Source organism: Mercenaria mercenaria, chromosome 2, assembly GCF_021730395.1.
Source record: "Mercenaria mercenaria strain notata chromosome 2, MADL_Memer_1, whole genome shotgun sequence".
Lineage (NCBI taxonomy): Eukaryota > Metazoa > Mollusca > Bivalvia > Venerida > Veneridae > Mercenaria > Mercenaria mercenaria.
The window spans coordinates 43,334,665-43,358,414 of NC_069362.1; the positions used below are offsets into that span (position 1 = coordinate 43,334,665).

At 34.6% G+C, this 23,750-nt stretch overlaps 1 protein-coding gene across 2 annotated transcripts in view; it reads left to right on the forward strand.

Annotated features, from left to right (window-relative positions):
* Positions 1 to 4,316: 4,316 nt before the first annotated feature.
* The window catches only part of LOC128555037 (intraflagellar transport protein 56-like), a 28,569-nt gene continuing 9,135 nt past the window's right edge, over positions 4,317 to 23,750 (forward strand). Inside the window, exons 1-11 of one of the 2 annotated variants that reach the window (XM_053536394.1) lie at positions 4,334 to 4,346; positions 4,760 to 4,852; positions 5,762 to 5,876; positions 7,757 to 7,804; positions 11,748 to 11,943; positions 12,640 to 12,709; positions 13,971 to 14,072; positions 14,845 to 14,919; positions 15,205 to 15,307; positions 17,157 to 17,266; positions 20,964 to 21,027. In XM_053536394.1, the coding sequence (XP_053392369.1) occupies positions 4,847 to 4,852; positions 5,762 to 5,876; positions 7,757 to 7,804; positions 11,748 to 11,943; positions 12,640 to 12,709; positions 13,971 to 14,072; positions 14,845 to 14,919; positions 15,205 to 15,307; positions 17,157 to 17,266; positions 20,964 to 21,027 (889 nt within the window). In that variant the 5' untranslated portion in view covers positions 4,334 to 4,346; positions 4,760 to 4,846. Of the gene's footprint in view, positions 4,347 to 4,759; positions 4,853 to 5,761; positions 5,877 to 7,756; positions 7,805 to 11,747; positions 11,944 to 12,639; positions 12,710 to 13,970; positions 14,073 to 14,844; positions 14,920 to 15,204; positions 15,308 to 17,156; positions 17,267 to 20,963; positions 21,028 to 23,750 lie in introns of both variants that reach the window. The other variant, XM_053536401.1, reaches the window with a different exon arrangement.

Consider the following 23,750-nt stretch of genomic DNA (forward strand, 5'->3'; position numbering starts at 1 on the left):
AAACAATAAGTATTTTGCATCTGACAAAATTTGATTTTAAATTAGAAATACATTTGCATAGGCAGGTCTTTCTCTGAATTACCAAAATTAATCGGAAATTGGGGTCGCGAAAATGTGTGACAAACGAAAAAAAGGGCAGTCTAGACTAGCATTAATTATAAAATGAAAATTTATACCTTATTTTCTATGACCAGAGTTAATTTTTACCATTGATTTCTTCTTGTTTATCGCAGTTTTTCATTGGAATTTGCAAAAATCAATCTACGATCTAGCTAAAAAAATCAGCTCAGATGTTTATATGCTGTTATGGATCTCTGGACGCGACCATCAGACAATAAAAACAGTGTCAGTTAAGATATGGTAGCCAGAACTATCTACGATCATGATATAAAAATTATTGAAAAAAATCGCGGATGTCCCGTCGTTCTACAAAATATATTTGAAATGGCTACTTTGACACTTCTTTCTTGATTCCGCTAGTAAAAACATGTATTTATAAATCAGATCTACGATCATGATATAAAAATTATTGAAAAAAATCGCGGATGTCCCGTCGTTCTACAAAATATATTTGAAATGGCTACTTTGACACTTCTTTCGTGATTCCGCTAGTAAAAAATGTATTTATAAATCAGATTTATACGAAAAACATTGCCGCGAAATTTATAACCGATTTGTGTTATCATTGACGTTTTATTCAGTATCTGACAGATGTAAAGGCGGAGCTAAATAATTTTGCCGATAAAATACGTCACGCATTGTACATCCAAAGCTGTCATTGGTTTATCGCATATCTAAATCAAAGTCAAAGATCAAGATGCACGTGGCAGCGTTGTGTAATGGATGTCCAATCGCTAATCCCTCGGTTAGTGACACGCTGTGTATTGTGTATTATGAACGGAAACGGCCGCAGGCAATATTGATTTTTAGGCTGGATAGAGAGAACTTTTGGCAAAGAAATACAATTATAAAAAAATACATGCATGGCAAAATATTTTTTCGCCACTTTTTTATTTTTTTTCGCCATTGGCGACTTTGGCGAATTGCAGCGGAAACCCTGCTGTCCCCAAAAGCTGTTGAGTGCCCTGGATCAGTGTGTAAAAGTTGATTGATAAGCAATGCAGCTTTAGATTATCGTCTTTGCACCACTTGTTAATATAAGCGGTATGGAACTTGTGCCTTGCCTACTTAAAAATAAAAATTATCTATCTTATTACTAAAAAGAACTACAAATTGGATAATTAAAATCAATATTTTGTTTGCTTGATACGATTATGTGAGCCGGTCAACCGTTACGGTCTATAGAAAATTTATTATCATTGCTGAGGCTTTGTTTGGTCCAAAATAAATTAAATGCTTTAAATAAGCAGAAATTATAAGTATTGAATAGGTATGATGAAAAACAAAAAGAAATTTAAAACAAATATAACATCAAGAATTTTAAATGTTTACTTTCGTTTTACCATATTTGTCACCCGTTTTCGAGACTGATTTTTTCGGGCATTTTTATCATTTCTTACAAGATTTTTCTAGTACAATAAAAAGCCATTGAAAAGCCTGCATTTAAGAAAAATATGAACACTGTTGCAAAAGCAGCCCTTATTTTGAAGCATTTTTAGATAATAAAATCATGCAAAGGCACCAAACCCCACCCACTTTTAGACAACTATAAAATATAAATTGAGTAAAAAAAAGTCTGTAATGATAAACATACTTGTTTTAGATAAAGTTTGTGGAAGTTGATTTTGACATGATATAATTGCAGTTACCAGTATTATGTTGAGAAAAAGAAACAGCTTTAGTGTACTGAAAGTTATACATGTTATAGTTCTTATCTTATATAGTATGTTATTCTTTGAAGGCAATGAAAATTCCCCCTTTTGGCTAAAATGACGCGAAAATTCCCCAGTCTGAGGGCTGCGGACCCCTTCCCCCAAAGTAGAGGGAGGGCCCTGTATGAAATAGAAAAGGTACAGAGAGCTGCAGCCAGATATGTTATGAATGTCTACTCATACCAAAGCAGCGTAGCATCAATGCTTGAAACTCTTAAATGGCAGACATTAGAACAAAGAAGAATACATGCATCTTTATGTTGTATAAAATATCACACAACCTCGTCTCTGTAGATCATAACCACCTGACAACCTCTAGAAATTTAAACTTTATCATTCCATCCTCAAGAACACAATATCATATGAACTCCTTCTTTCCCTGCACAATCAGATACTGGAGTGCCTTACCTTATAACATCAAGGACAGTGTGAACCTTCAGTGCTTCACATCTGACCTAGATTCGTATATGTACTAATGTCATCGTCCTGTTTTTATTTTTAACAAGCTGTATATATTACTGCTCTCACTCTTTTAACAACATGAATATCATGTAACATAGCAACAGGCTTTTAACAACTGCCCCGACCTCCCAGTTATGATCAGAGATTGATTGTTGGGAGTATCTCCTGTCGATATATAGAAATATGAGGGTCAAAGTTAGATTTTAAAAAATCTATACTTTTAATTTAATGAGTTGATTTTGCTTGTCACCTGGGTTTTCGGCGAAGAAACAGGCGAAAACAAAACCCGTATACGTTAGTTTTTCTATCGGCCTAGGCACTTCGGAATTATGACCCTTTGTCTTTCAAGGTGTACTGTCTTTCAGCTCTTAATTTATATCAATTATGATAGATTTTATATATGTAAAATGTGTAAGTTAATATGTTGATTTCTATGTATGAATATGTTGGTCAAAAGCTATACATAGCTTATGTTTATAATGTTATTTTATCTACCGACAATAAATAAATCTTGACTTGACTTGAATTACCAGAAATCAGCCTTTTTACTCTTGTCTGCGCTCCAAGTGGAATTTTTCTCATCCAATCTTCACCAAACTTAAACAAAATGTGTGTGACCATAAGTCCTCGGCCAGGTTCGATAACTAGCTAAATTGGCGTAGGCACTTTAGAATTATGACCCTTGAATTACTGAAAATTGGCATTTTTCCTCTTGTTCACGCTCTAAGTCAAACATTTCTCATCCGATCTTTACCAAACTTGAGCAAAATATGTTTGACTATAAGTCCTCGGCCAAGCTCGATAATTCGCCAAATCGCCCAAGGTATTTCAGAATTATGGCCCTTCATTTGTCCAAAATCAGCCTTTTTACTCTTCAAAGGTATATTTGTAGTGAGTAAACAGTATAAAAAGACTGACTTACTATTTAGATGATTAGGCAGTTGTGGGAGACATGCGCTTTTCTCAAAAGCAGCTCTAGTTTAACAGTTGTCTTGCCACCTGGTATTACTATGCTACAGTGTGTTAATAAACTGTTATATGTCATGTCACATGCTCTTATGGGCCCTGAATTTATCAATAAACTTGAAACTTGTTTATTTCAACACCAACAAAAAGTCCCCTTTTCTTAGTTTTAGGTTGTTCACCCCTCCAAAGGGCATCGACACCCTTCCCCTAAAAGCAGTCAGGGGTGTAACTGTTTCAAGTTATCGCAGTTTATAACCCATTTGAGTTATTGCTTAAACTTTCATAACTTGTTTCAGTTATCATAAAATATTGCAAAGCCCTCCTGTGCCAATTCCTCATTATGAATGAGACTAATTATTTTCTGAACCCTTGACCTTTTATCTTTCCAGCTATGCAGTAAAAAAATTTATGCAAGGCTGATAAAGTTTTACACAAACGTTTTAAAGCTATAAAACTCTTAATATCCCATTATGCTTATCAGGTCATGCTCAGACTAAAAGAGAATTTGATTAACCACAATTTGCTACTAATTTCATCTTAAAGGTCACTTTGTGAGAACAGCAAACAGAATTTTTTTGAATAACTTATCTGAGTTAACTATATTTTATAACTAATACAGGTTATAAAATGTTTGAAAAAGTAACTGAAATAGGTTACATAACTTAAAACAGTTACACCCCTGACTGAAAAGTGGGGGAAAAAACGCTGGTCATGCACAAACCCCAGGTTCCTATCTCAAAGGTCGAGGTCATAGTTGGAGGTCAAAGGTCATGTCAGATCTTGACAACAGGCGGGCTCAACATGTTGCTCGTGGCCATCTAGTTTTAGATGCTCTCATTTCAAAAGTTAATTGTGATAAGATTTGTACATGGCAGTATGTGTATTGAATTTTATAGCCGGTTACTAAGGGATATCTAAGCATTTGAAAACCCCTGTACCTAGGAGTTAAATACTTTATGCAGATGCTTCACGTCAAAGCGGCCATTGAAGCCCTGGCCAATACACCAGAAGAAGAGACAAAAGGAAGAGAATTCCAAGGTTGAGATTTCTAGAAAACAGGATTACATGGCTATCACCTTGTTAGAGGTAAATTCTTATATGTTAAATCTTAAGTTCTCGAAATGACAATATTATTTTTATGTGGGAAAACTGAAGGTTATTCCACTTTGTATATCATCATGAGAGTATGTCACAGAAGAACCTCTACGAGAAATTGTTTCAATTCATGGCATGAGATTCATGGTTTACTAAAACTGATGTTTCTCCAGGATACAAATTTGCAACATTTGAAGGTAAAGTGAATGTGTATGTAATCTCTCAACTTTGAGAAACATTCATACATTTGTATAGCAGCATTGCTAGCAATACCTGGATACCGAGTTTGGAGTTCTAAAACATCAAAGAAGTGCAAACTTGAATAAATGGTAAATGTAACTGTAAAAATTCGGTCACAACAAAGTGATTTGCATTACTTTATGTTGGTTCATTTTTTTTTTCAGTTCAACAGAAACAGTGGAAAGGGAGATCAGGATACCGACTTATGGATTGCATATTGTGCTTTCCATTTAGCTGACTATAAAAGGGCAATGGAGGTTAGAGCATTAAATATGTCCATCAAACTCTCATTGTGCATAAATCAAGTATAAAAATGAAAAAATGCACTGACCTGTTTGCCTGCTGGCGGCAAGTGATTCTGCCCTTACGCCCAGTGCAGACCAAGACCAGCCTGTACATCCATGCAGTCTGATCATGGTCTGCACTGTTCGCCATTCAGTTAGTATCTTTTTGGTAAGCACCCTTTTAACAGTAAATGGTGCTGTCCAAATTGAAAGATAGACAAGTTCATTGTTGGAATTTAGCAGGGTAAGGGTTAAACAAAAAGGGGTTTAGAGACTAATATGTAAGTTACAAACAATGAGAATTTGAAATTATTTGAGTTTTGTTTAAAAGACCTAATGGTATTCTAAAAGTCTATTGTATGTAAAGTTGTGCATTTATTCCAAGTGTAACAATTAAGCAAAATGTATTCATAACCTTTTCCCACATTGATGAAGTTGAAAATAGTTAACTGCATATGTTTGAGAAATGAAGTTCCAGATCAGGATTTCAGTATATATGTGTGTGTAGTAAATCTCTTAACATAATAAAAAAAAAGTCTGATAAAATGTATCAGATAAATTTCTTTGAGTTGCATGCTACAGGCAAATTTTCATCTTACATAAAGTTTTCAGATTAAGGTTTTTTAAGTAGATTTTGAATGTGTGCCTGGAAAATTATGTGCAAAGTGTAACATTCCGAATTTCGACACCATATTGAAAGTAAAGTTACTGCATCCAGAAAGAAACTAGCAGTGTTTATACAGGTAGAGAGAAAAATATATAATATTAGATCAGTTTTCCAGTTACAGAATTTTAAATATATACTTTTTACAAAAAAATATGTTGAATTGCATACAGATTAGGTATTTAAATCCTTCAAAATGCAGTAATTATATTTTACAGGAGTACCAAAGAATAGTTAACAAAGGAAATTGTCACCCCGATGTCTTTGTAAACCTTGGTTGTACATACTTTTTCCTGGGCATGTACCCAGAGGCAGACGATGCTGCACAGAAAGGTAATCTTAACTTTGATAATGACCAAGTTACGCAAATCCATGATTAAAATCCTAGATCCGTTAAATCCTTGTTCTAGTGACCCAGATTATGGTTAGAGCTGTACCAGTTATATATTCCTTAATGTTGTATCTGGAAGATCCCCCCTAATTCTTAAAGAAATTTTCTCTAGCCTATACTTCTTAATTTAACTTTTAGCTCAGTAGTAATCAATATTGTAGCTTATTTAAATCACTCTTGAGTACGCTTCCTGGAAAAAACAGAACTGGTGTCATATGAAAAGATATGGTGATGACCTCAGTGGGGCTCAAACCCACAACCAATGGATTGAGTGGCAGACGCCTTAACCACTAGACCACACTCCCTTTATATTCTGTATATGATTGGTGTTTCAAATTGTATTTGTACTCTTCAAATGGAAGCTTCATGAGAAACCTTGTGGAGTATCATTATTTGTTAGCCAAAAGCTTGATCAGAAGGATGTAACTAAAAACTTCAAAGAAACTTGGAATAAGTTTAAGTTGAATATAATGTTGAAAGTAACACTGTTGCTTGTCTTTTTCAAGAACAATGCTTTGTTTTGCTTAGTAGCCAAAGATAGAAAAAAAATCTGGTAGCTTTAAACCACTTTATATGTTATGTGTAATATATTCTTGCATTACATGGAGACTACTTTTGCAATGTGTTTTACCTATGCTTACTCCTGGACTCTAGTTTCTCTTACTTATGCTACCTTATGCTACAGTTAATTATGCCCCCACCCCCCAATTTGAAGAAGATGCGGTTTAATGAATTGCTCATTGTTGGTCAGTCGGTAGATCATTTGGTTTCTGTTAAGTAACTAGAGAATGCTTGGTCTCACTATGGTCAACCTTCATAGGTTGCCTGTAGTTTGTAGATATTCTTTTCGGGGTCAGTAGGTCAAATGTCAAGGTTACAGTGACCTGGAGACTAAAACAATTTCATGTCTATGACTAAAGAGTGCTAAGAGTGGCCTAAGTTTTTAAACTTCTGTGGTCAGTATATTCCTCCTATTGGGGGTCAGTAGGTAAAGTGATCTCTAAACTTTAAGTTAATAAGTAACAAATGCTTTGGCTCTCAGTTTTCATAGGCTATTTGCCAGTACTGATTAGTCAGTAGATGACCCCTGCAGGTTTTGAGGTCAATTGGTCAAATGTCAAGGTCACAGCATACAAAAATTACATATCCATTCGCCTCGAGTAGGTCAGCGTTGGGAGCATATGTGTTTTACAAACAGCTTTTGATTAATTATGTTAATTCCTACTCATTTCTGTTGTGCAGATGTAGTGTTTATAGGTGTCTAATTGTGTGTGTATGATGCATGCTGATAACTTATGGTAATGAATGGAATGTTTGTGTCTATCTGTAAAGTTCAAAACAGTGTGAACTAGATTCTTGACATACTTTATTGCATAAATTGTCAACCCTGTACCTTTGTATCGCACCAATTTTTAGGGCAGTATAGTTTAGGACTTGTGTCTTTTTCGTGGTTTGTCTTCTAATTTCTCATTTTGGATGCCTTGAGTGAAACAAAAATATCTTTCAGTTTGTTCATCTGAAGTTTCCAGATAGATATGAGAAAATTTGTGTTACACATTTTTTTAAACTTTTAACAACTGATTGCCAGTAAAGGCCTTATTTAGAACACTTAACAATTCTTTTGAAATAATTTGAATTTTATAACTCTAAAATGGGGTTGTAGCTGCCTCTGTGAAATTAAACAAGAAATTTGAAAAGCTTTAAAATTTAATACCACGCAATATTTTTAAAAAAATGGTAAAAGTTTCTGACTTGTAAAGAATAATGTGCACACTGTTCTGAAAGTTTCTGTGGAATGTTGACATATAGATATCCATTGTAGGTTTGAAGCTAGCTGGAATTTCAATCGATAACCTACAGAACGATAATTGTAAGAACATTTATATACATTTTCAACCTTATTTCCAGCGTTTACATGTAGTCAGTCTTTGTTTGTTCTGTAGTTTTCTCACAAAAAAATATAAAAAACTGTTGATGCATGAAAAAGGGTGTGTTTGATTTTTACTAAAATATGGGACACTTGATTGTCACAGAAATAAAAGTTTTGAACAAGCTGAAAAAAAGTAAAGATATTGAAACAAACGATCAAATGTAAGAAACAAGCATTTTTATATGATAAGATTTTTTTAGAAATGTCAGGAATTCAAAAGATCAAATGAATTAGAGGTCATTTGAGGATTTTGGCCAGAATTACCAATCTGCAAAATTTAGGAGTGTAAATCGGACACTATTTTAAAATGATTTCAACAATCATTTTAATGATTTGGGTCAAAGTTTTGCTTTCAGTTTCAACACTTCTTGGAAATAATATTTGCTTATTTCTTACTCTTAACAAGTTCAGCAGCTGTTAAAATATTAACTTTCTAAAGTTCTTTGTAGATTAGTTTTGATTAAAGTCAAACATACCCTATTGTGAACTGTCAATACAAAACAATACCTTGTACGCAGTCACGTTTATAAAACAAAACATTTTGTAAACTTAAGTCACAAAACTGTACAAAAGAAGCTGAATTTCCAGCTATCATCACCATAAAATTGTATTAACAAGTAATGTTCAGATAAAACAACATTCTAATCTGTAACATTTTCAAATTCCATCTGACAGTTTTTACGATATGTCAGTTTGTTTTCACTGTTTTTATATGAGAAAAATTTGAACCACATTTAAATGGTATTTCAGAAATATTGACACACTGGTGTAAGATGGAAATATTTTTAAGAACTTGGTAATACATGATTGTATCACAAAGTCCTATTGTCAGTGGGATGAACAAGACACATGCAGGCGCTATAATTTAAGAGAAATATATTTTGCATGACATTACAAATAATATCTGATAAATGCCATTTTTGAAGTATATTCAGTTTTTGCAAACTGTAAAATACAGAATGCCAGCATACGAGTAAAGTATGGTAGTAAGCAGGAAGACAAAAAATTTGTTATAGAATACAGGCCAGAATGCAAAATTAAATAGGTGTTTATAAAGTTCTCTGGGAAGATAACTCTGGACCACTGCCAAACCAGCCCCTCAAGCTTAGAATGCTGGAACTTATCTGTAGGTTCAGGTGATTTCCTATATTTTGATTAAATAAAAGTTCTTGTAAACTTACGTTATGCCCTGGGCATATAGTGATTGAACAGTCAGTCCGTACATACGAACCAGATTGCCTATATCAGCCCACATAAATAACCCGATTTAGTTCATACTCACACCCAACAATCCTTGTGGCAAGACCTACAAACTGACCTAACTATAGGTGACCTTGACTCTCATATGACCTTCACCTTCCAACTTAAAACCTTTATAAACAACATTTTTGGTCCTACAGCCCACATAGAATGACACAATTTAGTTCATACTCGCACTCAATAGTGGCAAGACCTACAAACTGACCTATATATATAAATGGCATAGTTATCATAACTGGCTATAGTCAAGATTGAAATTTAACTACCAAGATAACCTGGACCTTTACCCGTCTGTACAAACCAGATTGCCTACAGCCCACATAAATGACACAATTTAGTTCATACTCACACTCAACAAACTTCATACTATAATGTAGATGACATTCACCTTCATATGGTCTTATTCTTCAAACTTAAAACATCAAAAAACAACATCTTCGTTCATACACCCAGGGGCATGACTTTGCGTTTTAAAAAAAGCAGCATGTGCATGTATTTTGCTTGTCTGTACAGTTAAATTACTATTTAAATAGAAACAGATACATATTGCTTGAGGCATTTCCCTTTTTTCGAACACTGGTTGCAGGGTATGATATATTACTTTATTCCTTATGATGTTTGATACTTTATAGTATTTGATGAAAATGTTACATATTCAAACGAGAACTCTTTAAGTACATAATTATGTAAACCACAGCACTATGTGCTTTTTAAGTAATTTTCTTCTGGATTGTAACTTAGTTAAAAATAAAAAAAAACTTCCATTTTTGGAGATTGCGTGTGCAAATCACAGGACTATGTACTAAACATTTTCTCGGAAACGTTGGATATAAAAGTATAGTCCATAGATGAATAAGCTGTGGTTTGTAGTTTCTAAAATTAGATTGTATAACGCCATGCTAGGACTACAGCATAACAATAATAATGATTGAGTTAGAAAATAAAAATTTGAGCCGTGCCATGAGAAAACCAACATAGTGGCTTTGCGACCAGCATGGATCCAGACCAGCCTGCGCATCCGCGCAGTCTGGTCAGGATCCATGCTGTTTGCTTTTAAAGCCTATCGCAATTAGAGAAACTGTAAGTGAACAGCATGGATCCTGACTAGACTGCGCGGATGCGCAGGCTGGTCTGGATCCATGCTGGTCGCAAAGCCACTGTGTTGGTTTTCTCATGGTGCGGCTCAAATATTATTGTTATATATCAGGATGGTTGAGAAGTTATCAGCGGAATATGAAAAACCTTGTTTGCCATTGTCTTGCTAACTTTTGTAGATTCATTTCTATGTCTTTGTGCATGACATTGTGTTGTTTTATGAATGCATGCTGCCTTTTGTTATTAACATGTTTTTCTTCTAATCTGTTGTTATCATCATCATATATATATTCCTTTTTGGTTGGTTGTGTGTGCCATGGTTTTTGTGTATATTTATGAAGGAGTGTCATCTTATTTTTTGATAATTTCATCAGAAATAAACAAAAATTTCAGTACTGTACATGAACAGCATGTTCAGTTCATCCATGCTATACAGTAGTAGTATAAATGATAATTAATGTTTTTGAAAGTTTCTTATAATTCAATTTTTTGGCTTGCTACACAAAAGAACGTGATTGCAAAGCTAGGTTTTATATTAAATGTTTCTATAGGTATGTCTAAAGTTCAATGAAATGTCAGTGTTTTGTAATTGGACACCTCAGATTCCTTCTGAAAAATGAGATAAATGCCTTCACATATCCATACAAGTTAGACCAAAAATATTGTGGAAGAGTGCAAAGGTTTTTAGAGGTTTAAACTGAGACAACAGTTAAAATATGTACATTGATATTTAGGTACATGTATATACAAAATGTACATTATGTCCATCAGTTCAGGTATATTTTTGCTTGACTATTTTAAATTTTCAAATATTCAAGCTTTTGTTGTCATCCACATCACAGAAATTTTGCATGTTACTAAAACTTCTAGGCCAAATGCTTATAAATTTCGCACATGTCTTTAGCATTATGAGGTGACCTAACATTTTGGCAAAATTGGACCACTTCTCCATTTAGAAGTCTTGGTTAAAGTTTTGCAGGTAAACAGGTTTTACAGGAACTATTGAATGCCTTCACACTCACATCATGAAAACAACTGTTCCTAGCCAGGTTCCGTATCTCCAACTTGACTACAATTTAGAAAGTTATGCCCCTTTTTAGCTTGGAAAATTTTGCCAAAGCTTTGGTATGTAAGCTAGTATTAGTTGGAAGGTCTTCAAATAGTGGAACACACTGTCAGTACCCAGTTCTTTTTATGCCATTGTTGTCAAGGACCAGGAAGGTTTATGGTGTTTAAACTGTCTGTCCATCCAGCACACTTTCTTAGGTACTCAGTTTTACAGTTTCAATCCTATTCAAATGAAACTTGGTAAATACATTATCAACTTTCTTACAATATTCTGTCATGCACTTTGAAGGGACATAATGTCATACAATGTAGACATCAATCTTGTTGTTTAAAGCATTTCAGAAAATTTGGGGAAAAGATGTAATGAATATATTTTTCCATAGCTAGGTATTTTTAAATGCAAAATTCTTTTTCCCCATGAAACAGTTTTATTGAACAGGTAATTTTTTATCATTTTCAGCCCCTCACTGTAGACTACAGAATCGACTGTTATTTCATCTGTCACATAAATTTAATGATGAGAAACGGTTGATGGGTTACCATGGGCAACTACAAGACATCATTGAGGACCAGTTGTCGCTCGCATCTATACATTATCTCAGATCTCACTACCAGGAGGCTATAGATATATACAAGAGAATTCTTCTTGATAATAGGTGACTTTATCATAATCATTTTTTTATCTTGTGAATTAACATAGAGACTTGAGCATTTGTAAATTGAGATGGGAATAGGAAAGAGAAACAATTTCATCAGAACTTTTGAATTGGTTTAAAATGCCACACGCGTTCCTTAGGCATGCCTTGTACACTGTTTTAGTGGCAGTGCTGCCAGTGCATTATGGTTCAGGGCTTTTTATTAGTAAAACTCTGGCTTTTTTAAATTGAGAAATTTATGGTGATAATTGCCCATTTTGGGGACAATATTTTGTTAAAATGGGCCTTTTGCCCTTCTGTTTATAGAGGTCTGTAACAGAGGCCACCAGTTGGTGGCTTCATAACTCGAGATTAGCTTGACTTCCTAAGATGTCAAAAAAACATACTTTTACATACTGAGAATTTTCTTCTTAGCCATAAGTGGGAGAAAGAACTTATTTTTCAGCAGGGAGGTGGCCGAAAGTCTTCCTTTGTTATACAAGGGTGAAAAAACTTGTGTGGCTTTTCATAATTAATCTCTACTGTATATTGTAGAGTTATTTCATATTGTTTCATTATTAAAAGTAAATAGTTTGAAAAATTGCAATGAGGTTGAGACCGAAGAAAGTATGCATAAAGTAAAATTTAGACCTTAAGATTTGCATGAGTAATGTATGAGTTTCACTTTCATTGAACCTATGCTTTTGTTATTTTCAGGGACTTCCTGGCATTGAATGTATATGTTGCTCTGTGCTATTACAAACTAGATTACTATGATGTTTCTCAGGTAGGTGTTTTCTACACTAAATATATTCAGTCCTGCCATTTAGAGTGTCTTCTAGTATTTGTGTCTGTTATTAGTCCACTGCTGATGTTTAGCTAGAGGGGACTTTGTGTTAGCCACCTTCCCACCCACTGTTCATACATCAGTCACACAAAGGTATCCTGCAATAATTTTAAGGGCTCACGAAACTTGGTACATGGATAGGTGGCAATATGGAGAAAATAAATGCACATTCTTTTATTTCATTGCTGTGTCAATAAATGTAGTTGCTATGGCAACATATTGTCAAGAAGTTAAACATAAAACTGCACTCTACAATAACTTAACAACAAGAGATTTTTCTCATGAAACAGTTCATACATAGAAGACAATATGGAAAACTTGCACATTATTTGTTGTCTCCATTTTTTATTCCATCAAACACAGATGATAGAGTCTTCTATAACTTTAGAAGTACAAAGTGTTTTTGACCATAGAAGGCAGTATCCACATCATTTTACTATCTCCATCTGTCTGTCTGTCTGTCCATCTGTCAGTCACAAAAAATGGACCCAATGTTTAAAATCAAAGAATTTTTTCATGAAACCTTGTTATAGATGGAGTGTTATTTTAAAAATATGCAGGTCATCATATAATATAGTTTCAGTGTATAAAATAATTGTTCCTAAGGAAGCAATCATGAAGAATGCCCCTACGATAGAGGCTTTGTATTGTTGGGCAATAGTCTGATTTCTTTTACTTTTTATTGAGCTATCAAAATGTTGTCATTCATGGATAATACTATTTAAACATTTTAGTGGATCTTTTACATCACTTCGGTAGCTGGCCTTTCTATGGATGAATGACACTGGTCATTAACTTTAAGTCATTTTCCCCTTACTGCTGTGGACGCAGGTTGAAGCCTTGTCAGAAGTGGATTATTTTGTGTAGGGAAGCTATTCAGGTACCTTTGGGATGGTCCTTGGTTCAACCCAGATGCTAAACCTTGCCTAAAACTCTTGTACATTCTTTCACTATAAATACTGAAAGAATAGACCTTGAAACAGAAAATATCCATAGACAAAATAACAGTTTCTAGCTACAAACATGAACAGTTACAACATGATAAAAGATGACATTGTGTCAGTAATGATCTTGTCACACTTTGTTACGCTCTGATTAAAATCAGTTTTTAATGACCAGGTTGTCGAGACTTTCTGATGACAGCATACTAAAAATGGAAGTTTTCTCAGTGACACTATATATTAATTGTTTTCAATTACAGGAAGTTTTAGCAGTATATTTACAACAGTATCCAGACAGTGCTATAGCTTTAAATCTAAAAGCTTGCAACCACTTCAGATTGTATAATGGAAAAGCTGCAGAGGTATGTCCAGTTTATTTCACATATTAAATTTGTCATATTATAGCCGTCAAGGCTAAATAATAGTTTTCTCCTTTGCAAGATACTAAACTTAAATGAAATGTGAAATCTAATTACTAAAGAATTCATGACCTTAGTTACATAATACGGAATCTGAATTTCCACCCTTCAGGAGTAAAAATAGGTGCATGTATAGTGCCCACCTGTATTAAACAGCCATTTACATTAACCCTTAGCCTGCTGGCGGCGATTGGTTTTGCCTTTGCAACCAGTGCAGACCAAGATCAACCTGCACATTCGTGCAGGCTGATCTTGGTCTGCACTGTTCGCTATTCAGTTAGTAAATTTTCAGTGAACACCCCTTCGAATAATAAATGGTATTGCCCAAACTGAATGATGGAACAGTCCATTTTAGAAATTTAGCAGGCTAAGGGTTTAGCAATATATAGTCTGCTGATTTCCTGAATTGACATTTTGCTTTAATTTTCACCTGTCTTAAGCAGCCACCTGCCTAAAGCAGGTACATTGGGTCACTCCCTTGGCAGTCTTCTTGATACAGGTTTGACTGTACATATTATGTAGGCTTTATCAGCAGCATAAAGCGGTATTCATTAATTGTAAAGATTAAATGTGTTTGAAGAAATGTCTGGTAGCTTTTTTTTGTGGGTAAACTGGTATTTTTAGCAGAAAATCATGCTTAATGAAACCTGGTTTTATATAATTACTTTTACCATGGTTATAAAGAATGTACTTACCTTGTTCCATTGTCTTTCAGGCAGAGTTAAAAAATCTTCAAGACACAGCATCACCTTCATTCATCTTTGCAAGAGACCTCATCAAACATAATCTGGTTTGTAGTTTGAAACATACAGAAAATTATCAGTATCACAGTGGTGTACATTACTAAATAATTAATATATAGCAAAATCATGTTTTAATATAATTATTTAAACACGACAAAGATTATACACCGTCAAAATAATTTCAGGGATCTTAATTCAGTATTCTACTGTAAATGAAAAATTTCTTGTAATTTTTCATTGGTGTTAAATTGCATATAGTTTTAGGGTCATTTATTGTTCACTGTTATGTTGTATTAGGACACCTGCTTTGATACTATATACTTGTCTTGTAGGTCGTGTTCAGAGGAGGTGAAGGTTCACTGCAGTGTTTACCTCCCCTGATTGATGTTATACCAGAAGCCAGATTAAATCTTGTCATTTATTATCTGAAACAAGGTAGGTAACTCCTTATGCCACATGTAGTAGTGAGAATTCATTTATTACCTCCTCTGATTGCAGTTACGGAAGTAAGGGAGAGTACAGTGGTTACCTCCTTGGACCAGTGTAATGCTTGTAGATCGGATTCCTTTTTAGCTCGACTATTCATAGAATAGTAGAGCTATTGGACTCGCCCATGCATCCGCGTCCGCGTCCCGATTTGGTTAAGTTTGTGTATGTAAGCTAGTATCTCAGCAACCACTTGTGGGAATGGATTGAAACTTCACACACTGATTTACTGTGATAAACTGACTTATATTGCACAGGTTCCATAACTCTGTTTTCCTTTTTTACAAAATTATGCCCCTTTTTCGACTTAGAAATTTTTGGTTATGGTTTTGTATGTAAGCTGGTATCTCAGTAACCACTTGTGGGAATGGATTGAAACTTCACACACTTATTTACTGTGATAAACTGACTTACATTGCACAGGTTCCATAACTCTATTTTGCTTTTTTATAAAATTATGCCCCTTTTTTGACTTAAAATTTTTTGGTTAAGGTTTTGTATGTAAGCTGGTATCTCAGTACTCACTAATGGGAATGGATTGAAACTTCACTTACTTATTCACTGTCATGATCTGACATGCACAAAGCAGGTCCCATAACTTTATTTTGCTTTTTTACAAAGTTATGCCCCTTTTTCAACATAGAAATTTTTGGTTAAGTTTTTGTATGTAAGCTGGTATCTCAGTATCCACTAATGGGAAAGAATTGAAACTTCACACACTAGTTCACTGTCATGATATGACATGCAGTGCAAAGAGTCAATAACTCAACTTCGCATTTTACAAAATTATGCCCCTTTTCAACTTAGGATTTTTGGGTTAAATTCTTATATGTAAGCTGGTATCTCAGTACCCTCTAATGGGAATGGATTGAAACTTCATACACTTGTCCACTGTCATGAGCTGATAAGCACTATTCAGGTTCCATAACCCTATTTTACTTTTTTACTAAATTATGCCCCTTTTTCGACTTCCGTATTCATTCAAGCGACAAGGCTGTTGAATAGCCCAGCGTTGCTGTCCTCCGACAGCTCTTGTTATACCAGGTGTTGAAATATATGAAGTAGTAACCAAAAATTCAATAACCAGGTTAAGAATGTTGCATGTTGAATTAGATATTTTATACAAGGTTTTATATTTTTAGGCAGAACTTTAACATACGTCTTTTAGTTGGAATGCAGTTCCCATTACATGTGTCAAACATTTTAACTTGTTCAAATACCTGCATTGATTTTCTGTTTGTATAAATTTTTTTGCACTATCCAGTGCTGTATTTAAAAGTATAACTTTTTCACTCACTTGGCTTGCTTAGAATAGGTAGTAGGAAGTATTTACTTTCTCTTTAACATGGTGTTGTAAAAAAAAGTTTCTTATGGCATCTGAATGTAAATACAATATCATGATCTGAAGTAAGTTCATTAGTAAGCAATATCAAATCTTTCTCGCATTCGAGGAGGCCTCCAAGGGTAAATGCTTAAGGTGGCTGACTTAAAATCACTTGCCCCTCACTATTGAGGGTTTGAGCCTCACTCGGGTTGTTGGATTCTTCATGTGAGATGTTGGCTTAAAGTTGGTGAGTGGTTCTATCCAGGAGTCTGTGATGAAATAATGCAAGTAGAGGCACCTAGGGTCTTCCGCCCTCATCAAAGCCTGAAAGTCGCCATATGACCTATAATTGTGTTGGTGCAATGTTTAACCCAACAGCAACAACAACAAAAAAGACTTTGATATCCACTGAGTCATGACAGCTACATATTTTAACAGTTGATTTTTCTTCACTAAAGTTAGTGTGTATTACAGATGATGTAACAGAGGCCTATAATCTGATAAAGGACTTGGAACCAACCACACCACAGGAATACATCTTGAAGGGAGTTGTTAATGCTGCACTAGGACAAGAACAGGGCTCTGTAAGAACCAGTTCTACTTTAACTTTATTCCTGAAAATGATAAACTGCTTTAGTTGGACTTTTTAAATTTATTTTTGTCATATCATTTCAAGTTAATAAAAAGAGGTTTGTAATATATAGCTGTGGGTGAGAAGTGAATGTCATTGAGTTGGAATCACTTGCCTCTCACCAATGTGGGCTTGAACCTGACTTGAGATGAAGAATTTTATGAGGAAGCCATCCAGCTGGTTTAGGGAAGGTTAGTGGTTCTACCCAGGTGTCTGCCCAGGTCTGAAATAGTGCCCAGAGGTCTCTGGGCACCATGAGATCTTCCTCCATGAAATGCTGGAAAGTCGCAGTATTGCATATAATGTGTTACATTAAACCCCTCAGAAATTTGATACGTAGCAACAAACTATATTTTTAGCAAGTGATTCTGCCTTGGTGACCAGTGCAAGATGGGCAGGCTGATCATGGTCTGCATTGTTCGCTCAATAAATTTTCAGTGAACACCCCTTCAAATAATAAATGGTATTGCCCAAATTAAATGATGGACTAGTTCATTATTGAAATTTAGCAGGGTAAGGGTAAAGGTTTGAACTAAGGATGAAGCAACTTGTATTTACATGTAGTTGCATAAAGTTATTCCCCCTTACGTAATTACATTTGCTTTCTCTGTTGTGGGCATACAGGTCAAAACGTACCCAAACCAAAAAGTACCCATGTTTTTTTTCAATCCCCTGATAAATTATTGTTAATGTAAAAGGGGTATACTTTTTGTTTAAGGTATTTTATATTTAAACTACAGTCAAAACAAGGAAAATGTATTTCTTCACTCTTCGCTCACCCTCTATTTTCCCTTTAAATTAAAAAAATATATAAGAATTTTGTCCCTCACTGCCTCAACTTTTCAATTTGTAATAGTCTAATGGATCATTTTTTGAAAGAGTATTTAGCCCCTCTAAAAATGAACCTGGGTAAAAAAAAAACATGGGAAAATGGTGACAGCTCCAGTTTGTGAGCTTAGGAGACTTGGTACGATTCAAACTGCAAACTATGCATTTCATACCTCTAGGCAAACATAATTTCTGCAGATAGATTTGAGCAAAGCCTTTATAAGTCATTGTTCAGTTATTTGAAAAGAAAAGTATGTTAAAGATGAAATCAAGTAATGTCTTTGAGAAATACACCCACAGAATTTCACAAGGTTAAATAATTATGCTGATAAAAGCTACTGGTGGGAATAGAAAAGTCTCCGCTGCCTGCATATAGGCATCAAAGTATGCGACAAATGTCTAGAAATATGAGGAAATCAAAGAAAACAATTTGAGCCGTGCCACGAGAAAACCAACATAGTGCTTTCGCGACCAGCATGGATCCAGACCAGCCTGCGCATCCACGCAGTCTGGTCAGGATCCATGCTGTTCGCTTTCAAAGCCTATTGCAATTAGAGAAACCGTTCGCGAACAACATGGAGCAGCTCATTTGAGGATTTTGAGATTCATGACTGTGTTATCCTGTAATGCAGGTAACATAGATAAGTTACTTTTCCATTGCATTGAAATAACATAGATAGGATTAAGATTGACAAACAGTGTTCATTCAATAATCTGCATTCTATAAGAAGTTGTTTCCCTTGTTTTAAAAGCTCATAATGCCTTTGTTTAAAATGTGACTGCCTGTCTGAATATTGATGCAATACTAGAATGTTTTATTCAATCCATTCTTTTTGGTTACCTCCCTTTATTGCTGTCACTATAAAAGTTCATGCGCAGAATTCAAAGTAGCGTTTTTAGCTCATCTGATTTTTTGAAAAAAAATGATGAGTTATTGTCATCACTTGAGCGGTTGTCGGCGTCGGCGTCTGCGTCGGCGTTGCCTGGTTAAGTTTTATGTTTAGGTCAGCTTTTCTCCTAAACTATCAAAGCTATTGCTTTGAAACTTGGAAGACTTGTTCACCATCATAAGCTGACCCTGTATAGCAAGAAACATAACTCCATCTTGCTTTTTGCAAGACTTATGGCCCCTTTTGTACTTAGAAAATATCAGATTTCTTGGTTAAGTTTTATGTTTAGGTCAACTTTTCTCCTAAACTATCAAAGCTATTGCTTTGAAACTTGGAATACTTGTTCACCATCATAAGCAGACCCTGTACATCAAGAAACATAACTCCATCTTGCTTTTTGCAAGAATTATTGCCCCTTTTGGACTTAGAAAATCAGTTTTCTTGGTTAAGTTTTATGTTTAGGTCAGCTTTTATCCTAAACTATCAAAGCTATTGCTTTAAAACTTGCAACACTTGTTCACCATCATAAGCTGACCCTGTACAGCAAGAAACATAACTCCATCCTGCTTTTTGCAAGATTTATGGCCCCTTTTGGACTTAGAAAATATCAGATTTCTTGGTTAAGTTTTATGTTTAGGTCAACTTTTTCTCTTAAACTATCAAAGCTATTGCTTTGAAACTTGCAACACTTGTTCACCATCATAAGCTGACCCTGTACAGCAAGCAACATAACTCCATCCTGCTTTTTGCAATAATTATTGCCCCTTTTGGACTTAGAAAATCATTTTCTTGGTTGAGTATTATGTTTAAGGCAACTTTTCTCATAAACTGTCAAAGCTATTGCTTTAAAACTTGCAACAGTTTTTCACAATCATAAGTGGACACTGTACATCAAGAAACATAACTCTATCCTGCTTTTTGCAAGAACGATGGCCCTTTTTAGACTTAGAAAATCATGGGTAGGACAATATTTCTATTATACAAAAAAAATCAGATGAGCGTCAGCACCCGCAAGGCGGTGCTCTTGTTCTAACCGTATGATTGTGCATAACATCTATTTGGACAGCTGTTTCATCTGTTTTCAAAATAAAATTTAAAGCCTTATGGAACTTCAAATAGGGCTTAGTATAAGTCGCTAATTCATATAAAATTTGATCGCTATGCAACTAATTTAACAATGACTTAATAAGGAGAAACTTTTGCCTTTTTAAGTCTAAAGTCTTAAGTTTCAGACAAAAAAAAAACATTGATGAATACAGGCCCTGATTCATGTCCATGAGGAATATTGTTCGCTATAGATAAGTCATTTCTGGTTTGAACTCCAGAAACATTGATAGGTAATCCTTAAGCGAGATATTGTTAGAAATTGGTACTGTAAAATCAGATGCATTGCGAAGTCAAAATTTTGTTGTATATAAAATAGGGATTGCTTTGTGGGGTAGAATATTTACAATATATTGCTGTCTTGTGAAATATGTTGAATGTGCTGTTTATAGCAAAGGGCTATTGATTGCAGTTATAGCACGTTTGCAAGCATCGTTCATTAGTTATCAATTATTTGCAAATAAAGCTAAAATGAATCCCTCGCAAAAATTTATGAATTGACAGTATTCAGTCCAGTGAAGTGGCCTGCATTGCCCATTAGTTAAGGCTGCTTCCCTCAATTCCCTTTTCCCTTGCCACTGTTGGATTGAAAACTTACTTTGTAGAGTTCTTCAATGTAAAGCAGCTAGACAGCTGACTTGGAGAAAGTTTGTGATTCTCCAGACTGGGCAAGCTAGATCTTCCTCTCCCGCTAAAGATGGAAAGTTACCACTTACAAATGTAATATGTGTGGGTAAACAAATCCATGTGCCAAAGAAATAAAGTCACTATAACAAAACAAATAGAAAGAATGAATTTGATACTTCATGGTTGTTTTCTCCTTCACAGCGAGAACATTTGAAGATTGCTCAGCAATACTTCCAGCTGGTTGGTGGTTCCGCCAGTGAATGTGGTACGTAATTGCAGACAATGTAACCACTTGTATATACATTATAGATATGAGCTATGCCCTGAGCAAGTCTCTTGTTACCCGTGTTTATTGTTCACCTCAAATGTTCCTGTAAATATACATGTATAGATGTCTCCATAATATAAAGCTAATAGCTTGATTACGGAAGGTCAGTAGTTCTATCAAGTGCCCATGATGAAATAATGCCAGAATGCAGAGGGGGCCTGAGGTCTTCTTCCACTATCAAAAACTGGACAAGTCCCCATCTGATCTAAATTTTGTTGGTGTGACTAAAAACCAAGCAAAACAAAGAGTACTGATGGTTGTCATTTCTTGTGATTAGATGTTCAGAACCACTCTTTGTCATTTATAAGACTTTATTGCCATGGTGTATTAACTGAAACATGAGTTAAATTTGATGATTTTGCAAAAAATGCAAAACAGTCCTTTCAGGGGGAGAAAATGGAAAAAAATGTGTCTGATCAGTAAACATGATGATAGAGACTTGCTCAGATTGTATCTAGCTTGCCTACCCTGGCATGCATTTTGCAGTGGAGGAGTGAATGCTGATAAACATGGACAAAGTATACACCAAACATTTTTATTTTCAATTCAGAGAGAAGGCTTAAAGGCTGCTCAACAATTTTTCCAACTTGTTGGTGGGTCTGCAAGTGAAAGTGGTAGGTAGATGACAATCGGTTCTGTGTCAGTTTGCAATTTTAGTTTGGTGAAATGTTTAGGAATTTACAATTTTTTTACCCCTCCCACTGTAAATTTTCTAGCTAATCTACACTCGATTTTTGCAGTATAAACATATTCTGCGGATATTTTGTTCGGTGTTTATCAACATTATATATCTCCATATTGTTTCTCCTTTGTTGTTTTTGTGTTAATTTCTGGTTATTTTGTGTCTTGTTTGCTGTGCGTGCAGTATTTCTCTAACATACTAATTCTAAGATATATTTTAAAATTCTACCAGTATGTAAACTAACAGTTGTTCTTATATATCATCATGAGCATACTGTGTTATAATATTATATTATTTTACTTTTAAATTCACAGTATGTTTTGTATAGAAAGAAAGTATTGTTCATTTTGTGAATAACATTGGTGTAATGTTATCACCGGACCCCAGGAGACTGCATGCATGATTTGACTGAAAATGGCTTGGTTAAAAAAAATATCGGAGTCGGCAAACAGATGCAAATTAATTTTTCTAACAATAAAGGTCAAATTCTAATGGATACACCCAAACAGTTTTTAAGTAGATTCAAAGATTTTGTACAGGAATATCAGAAATTGGTTTTCTATGAGAATATAAATTGCAATTTAACACAGCACTGTCTTATTGGCTGTTTATCAAAATATTATATTAAAAGATCTGTAGTCTGACCTATATTATGATTTTCTGCTACTCATGCAAATACAAATATAAGGATTGAAAATATGCATTTAGGCAGGTATAAACCACATGGGGACATTTGGCAAATCATCCAAGAATTGATGGATCAATTCATGGATTTTCCGAAGTCCAGCTGTGGTTTATACCTGCCAAAACGCATAAAGAAGATGGATTATTTATGAATTATAATTTTAGAATTTTATTGAAAAGAAGTGAATAAAGATACAGATGAATAATGAACCTTCAATCTCGGACATATTTCAGCCGCGCCATGAGAAAACCAACATAGTGGCTTTGTGACCAGCATGGATCCAGACCAGCCTGCCCACTCACGTGGTCTGGTCAGGATCCATGCGGTTCGCTTTCAAAGCCTATTGCAATGAGAGAAACCATTAGCGAACAGTATGGATCCTGACCAGACTGCGCAGATGCGCAGGCTGGTCTTGATCCATGCTGGTCGCAAACACACTATGTTGGTTTTCTCATGGCACGGCTCATTTTAATTCTCAGATAGTTCAAAATTCAGATACTTTAATCAATACTCGGATGTTTTACACTAATATACCCAGCAAAGCTAAATTCCTTTCTGTCATAGATGCCTTATGCTAACTAAAATGTTAAGTACTGACTTAGAATTTCTACAATATATTAAAGAGGTCTTTGTAGTCAAATATTTAAGTTCTTAAGACTTTGTTAAGTGATTTCGTGGTTAACAGCCTTGTTTGTGGTGTTATAAATTCATGAAACATGAGGATTTTTTTTTAGGACATAATGCAGACTATATTCATGAATATTTTAAATAGGCGAGTCATATTATTTGTGAATTTAAGTGACAATAAAACCATCTTAAATATCACCTAATATTCAGTACACATTTAATATGTACCATATCCAGTGAAAGAAAATAGAGATATAGATTTTACAATTTTGTCTTTTGTGAGATGGTTATAAAATTATTTGCCAGTTTACTTCCATTATGAAAAACCTGGTTGATTTGCTACTTTTAAGTACTGTGAAATCATTACTATTCATGGGGGACAAATTTTCGTGGATTTCGTGGTTGAGTCAATCCACGAAATTTAATTCCAATGAACGATAAAATTCCCATTCATTTTTTTGTTCGAAAGTTAAAATCCACAAATTCATATCCCCACTAAATTGCTGTTTTGACCAAAGCCACGAAATGTCATGCCCATGAAATTTAATTGATTTTACAGTATTTATAATATTAATGTAATATTTTGAGCAATAGGCACCATTAGATTCTATGTTTTTTGAAGAAAACAAATTCAACATTAAAAGTTCACTGACAAATAGACTACCA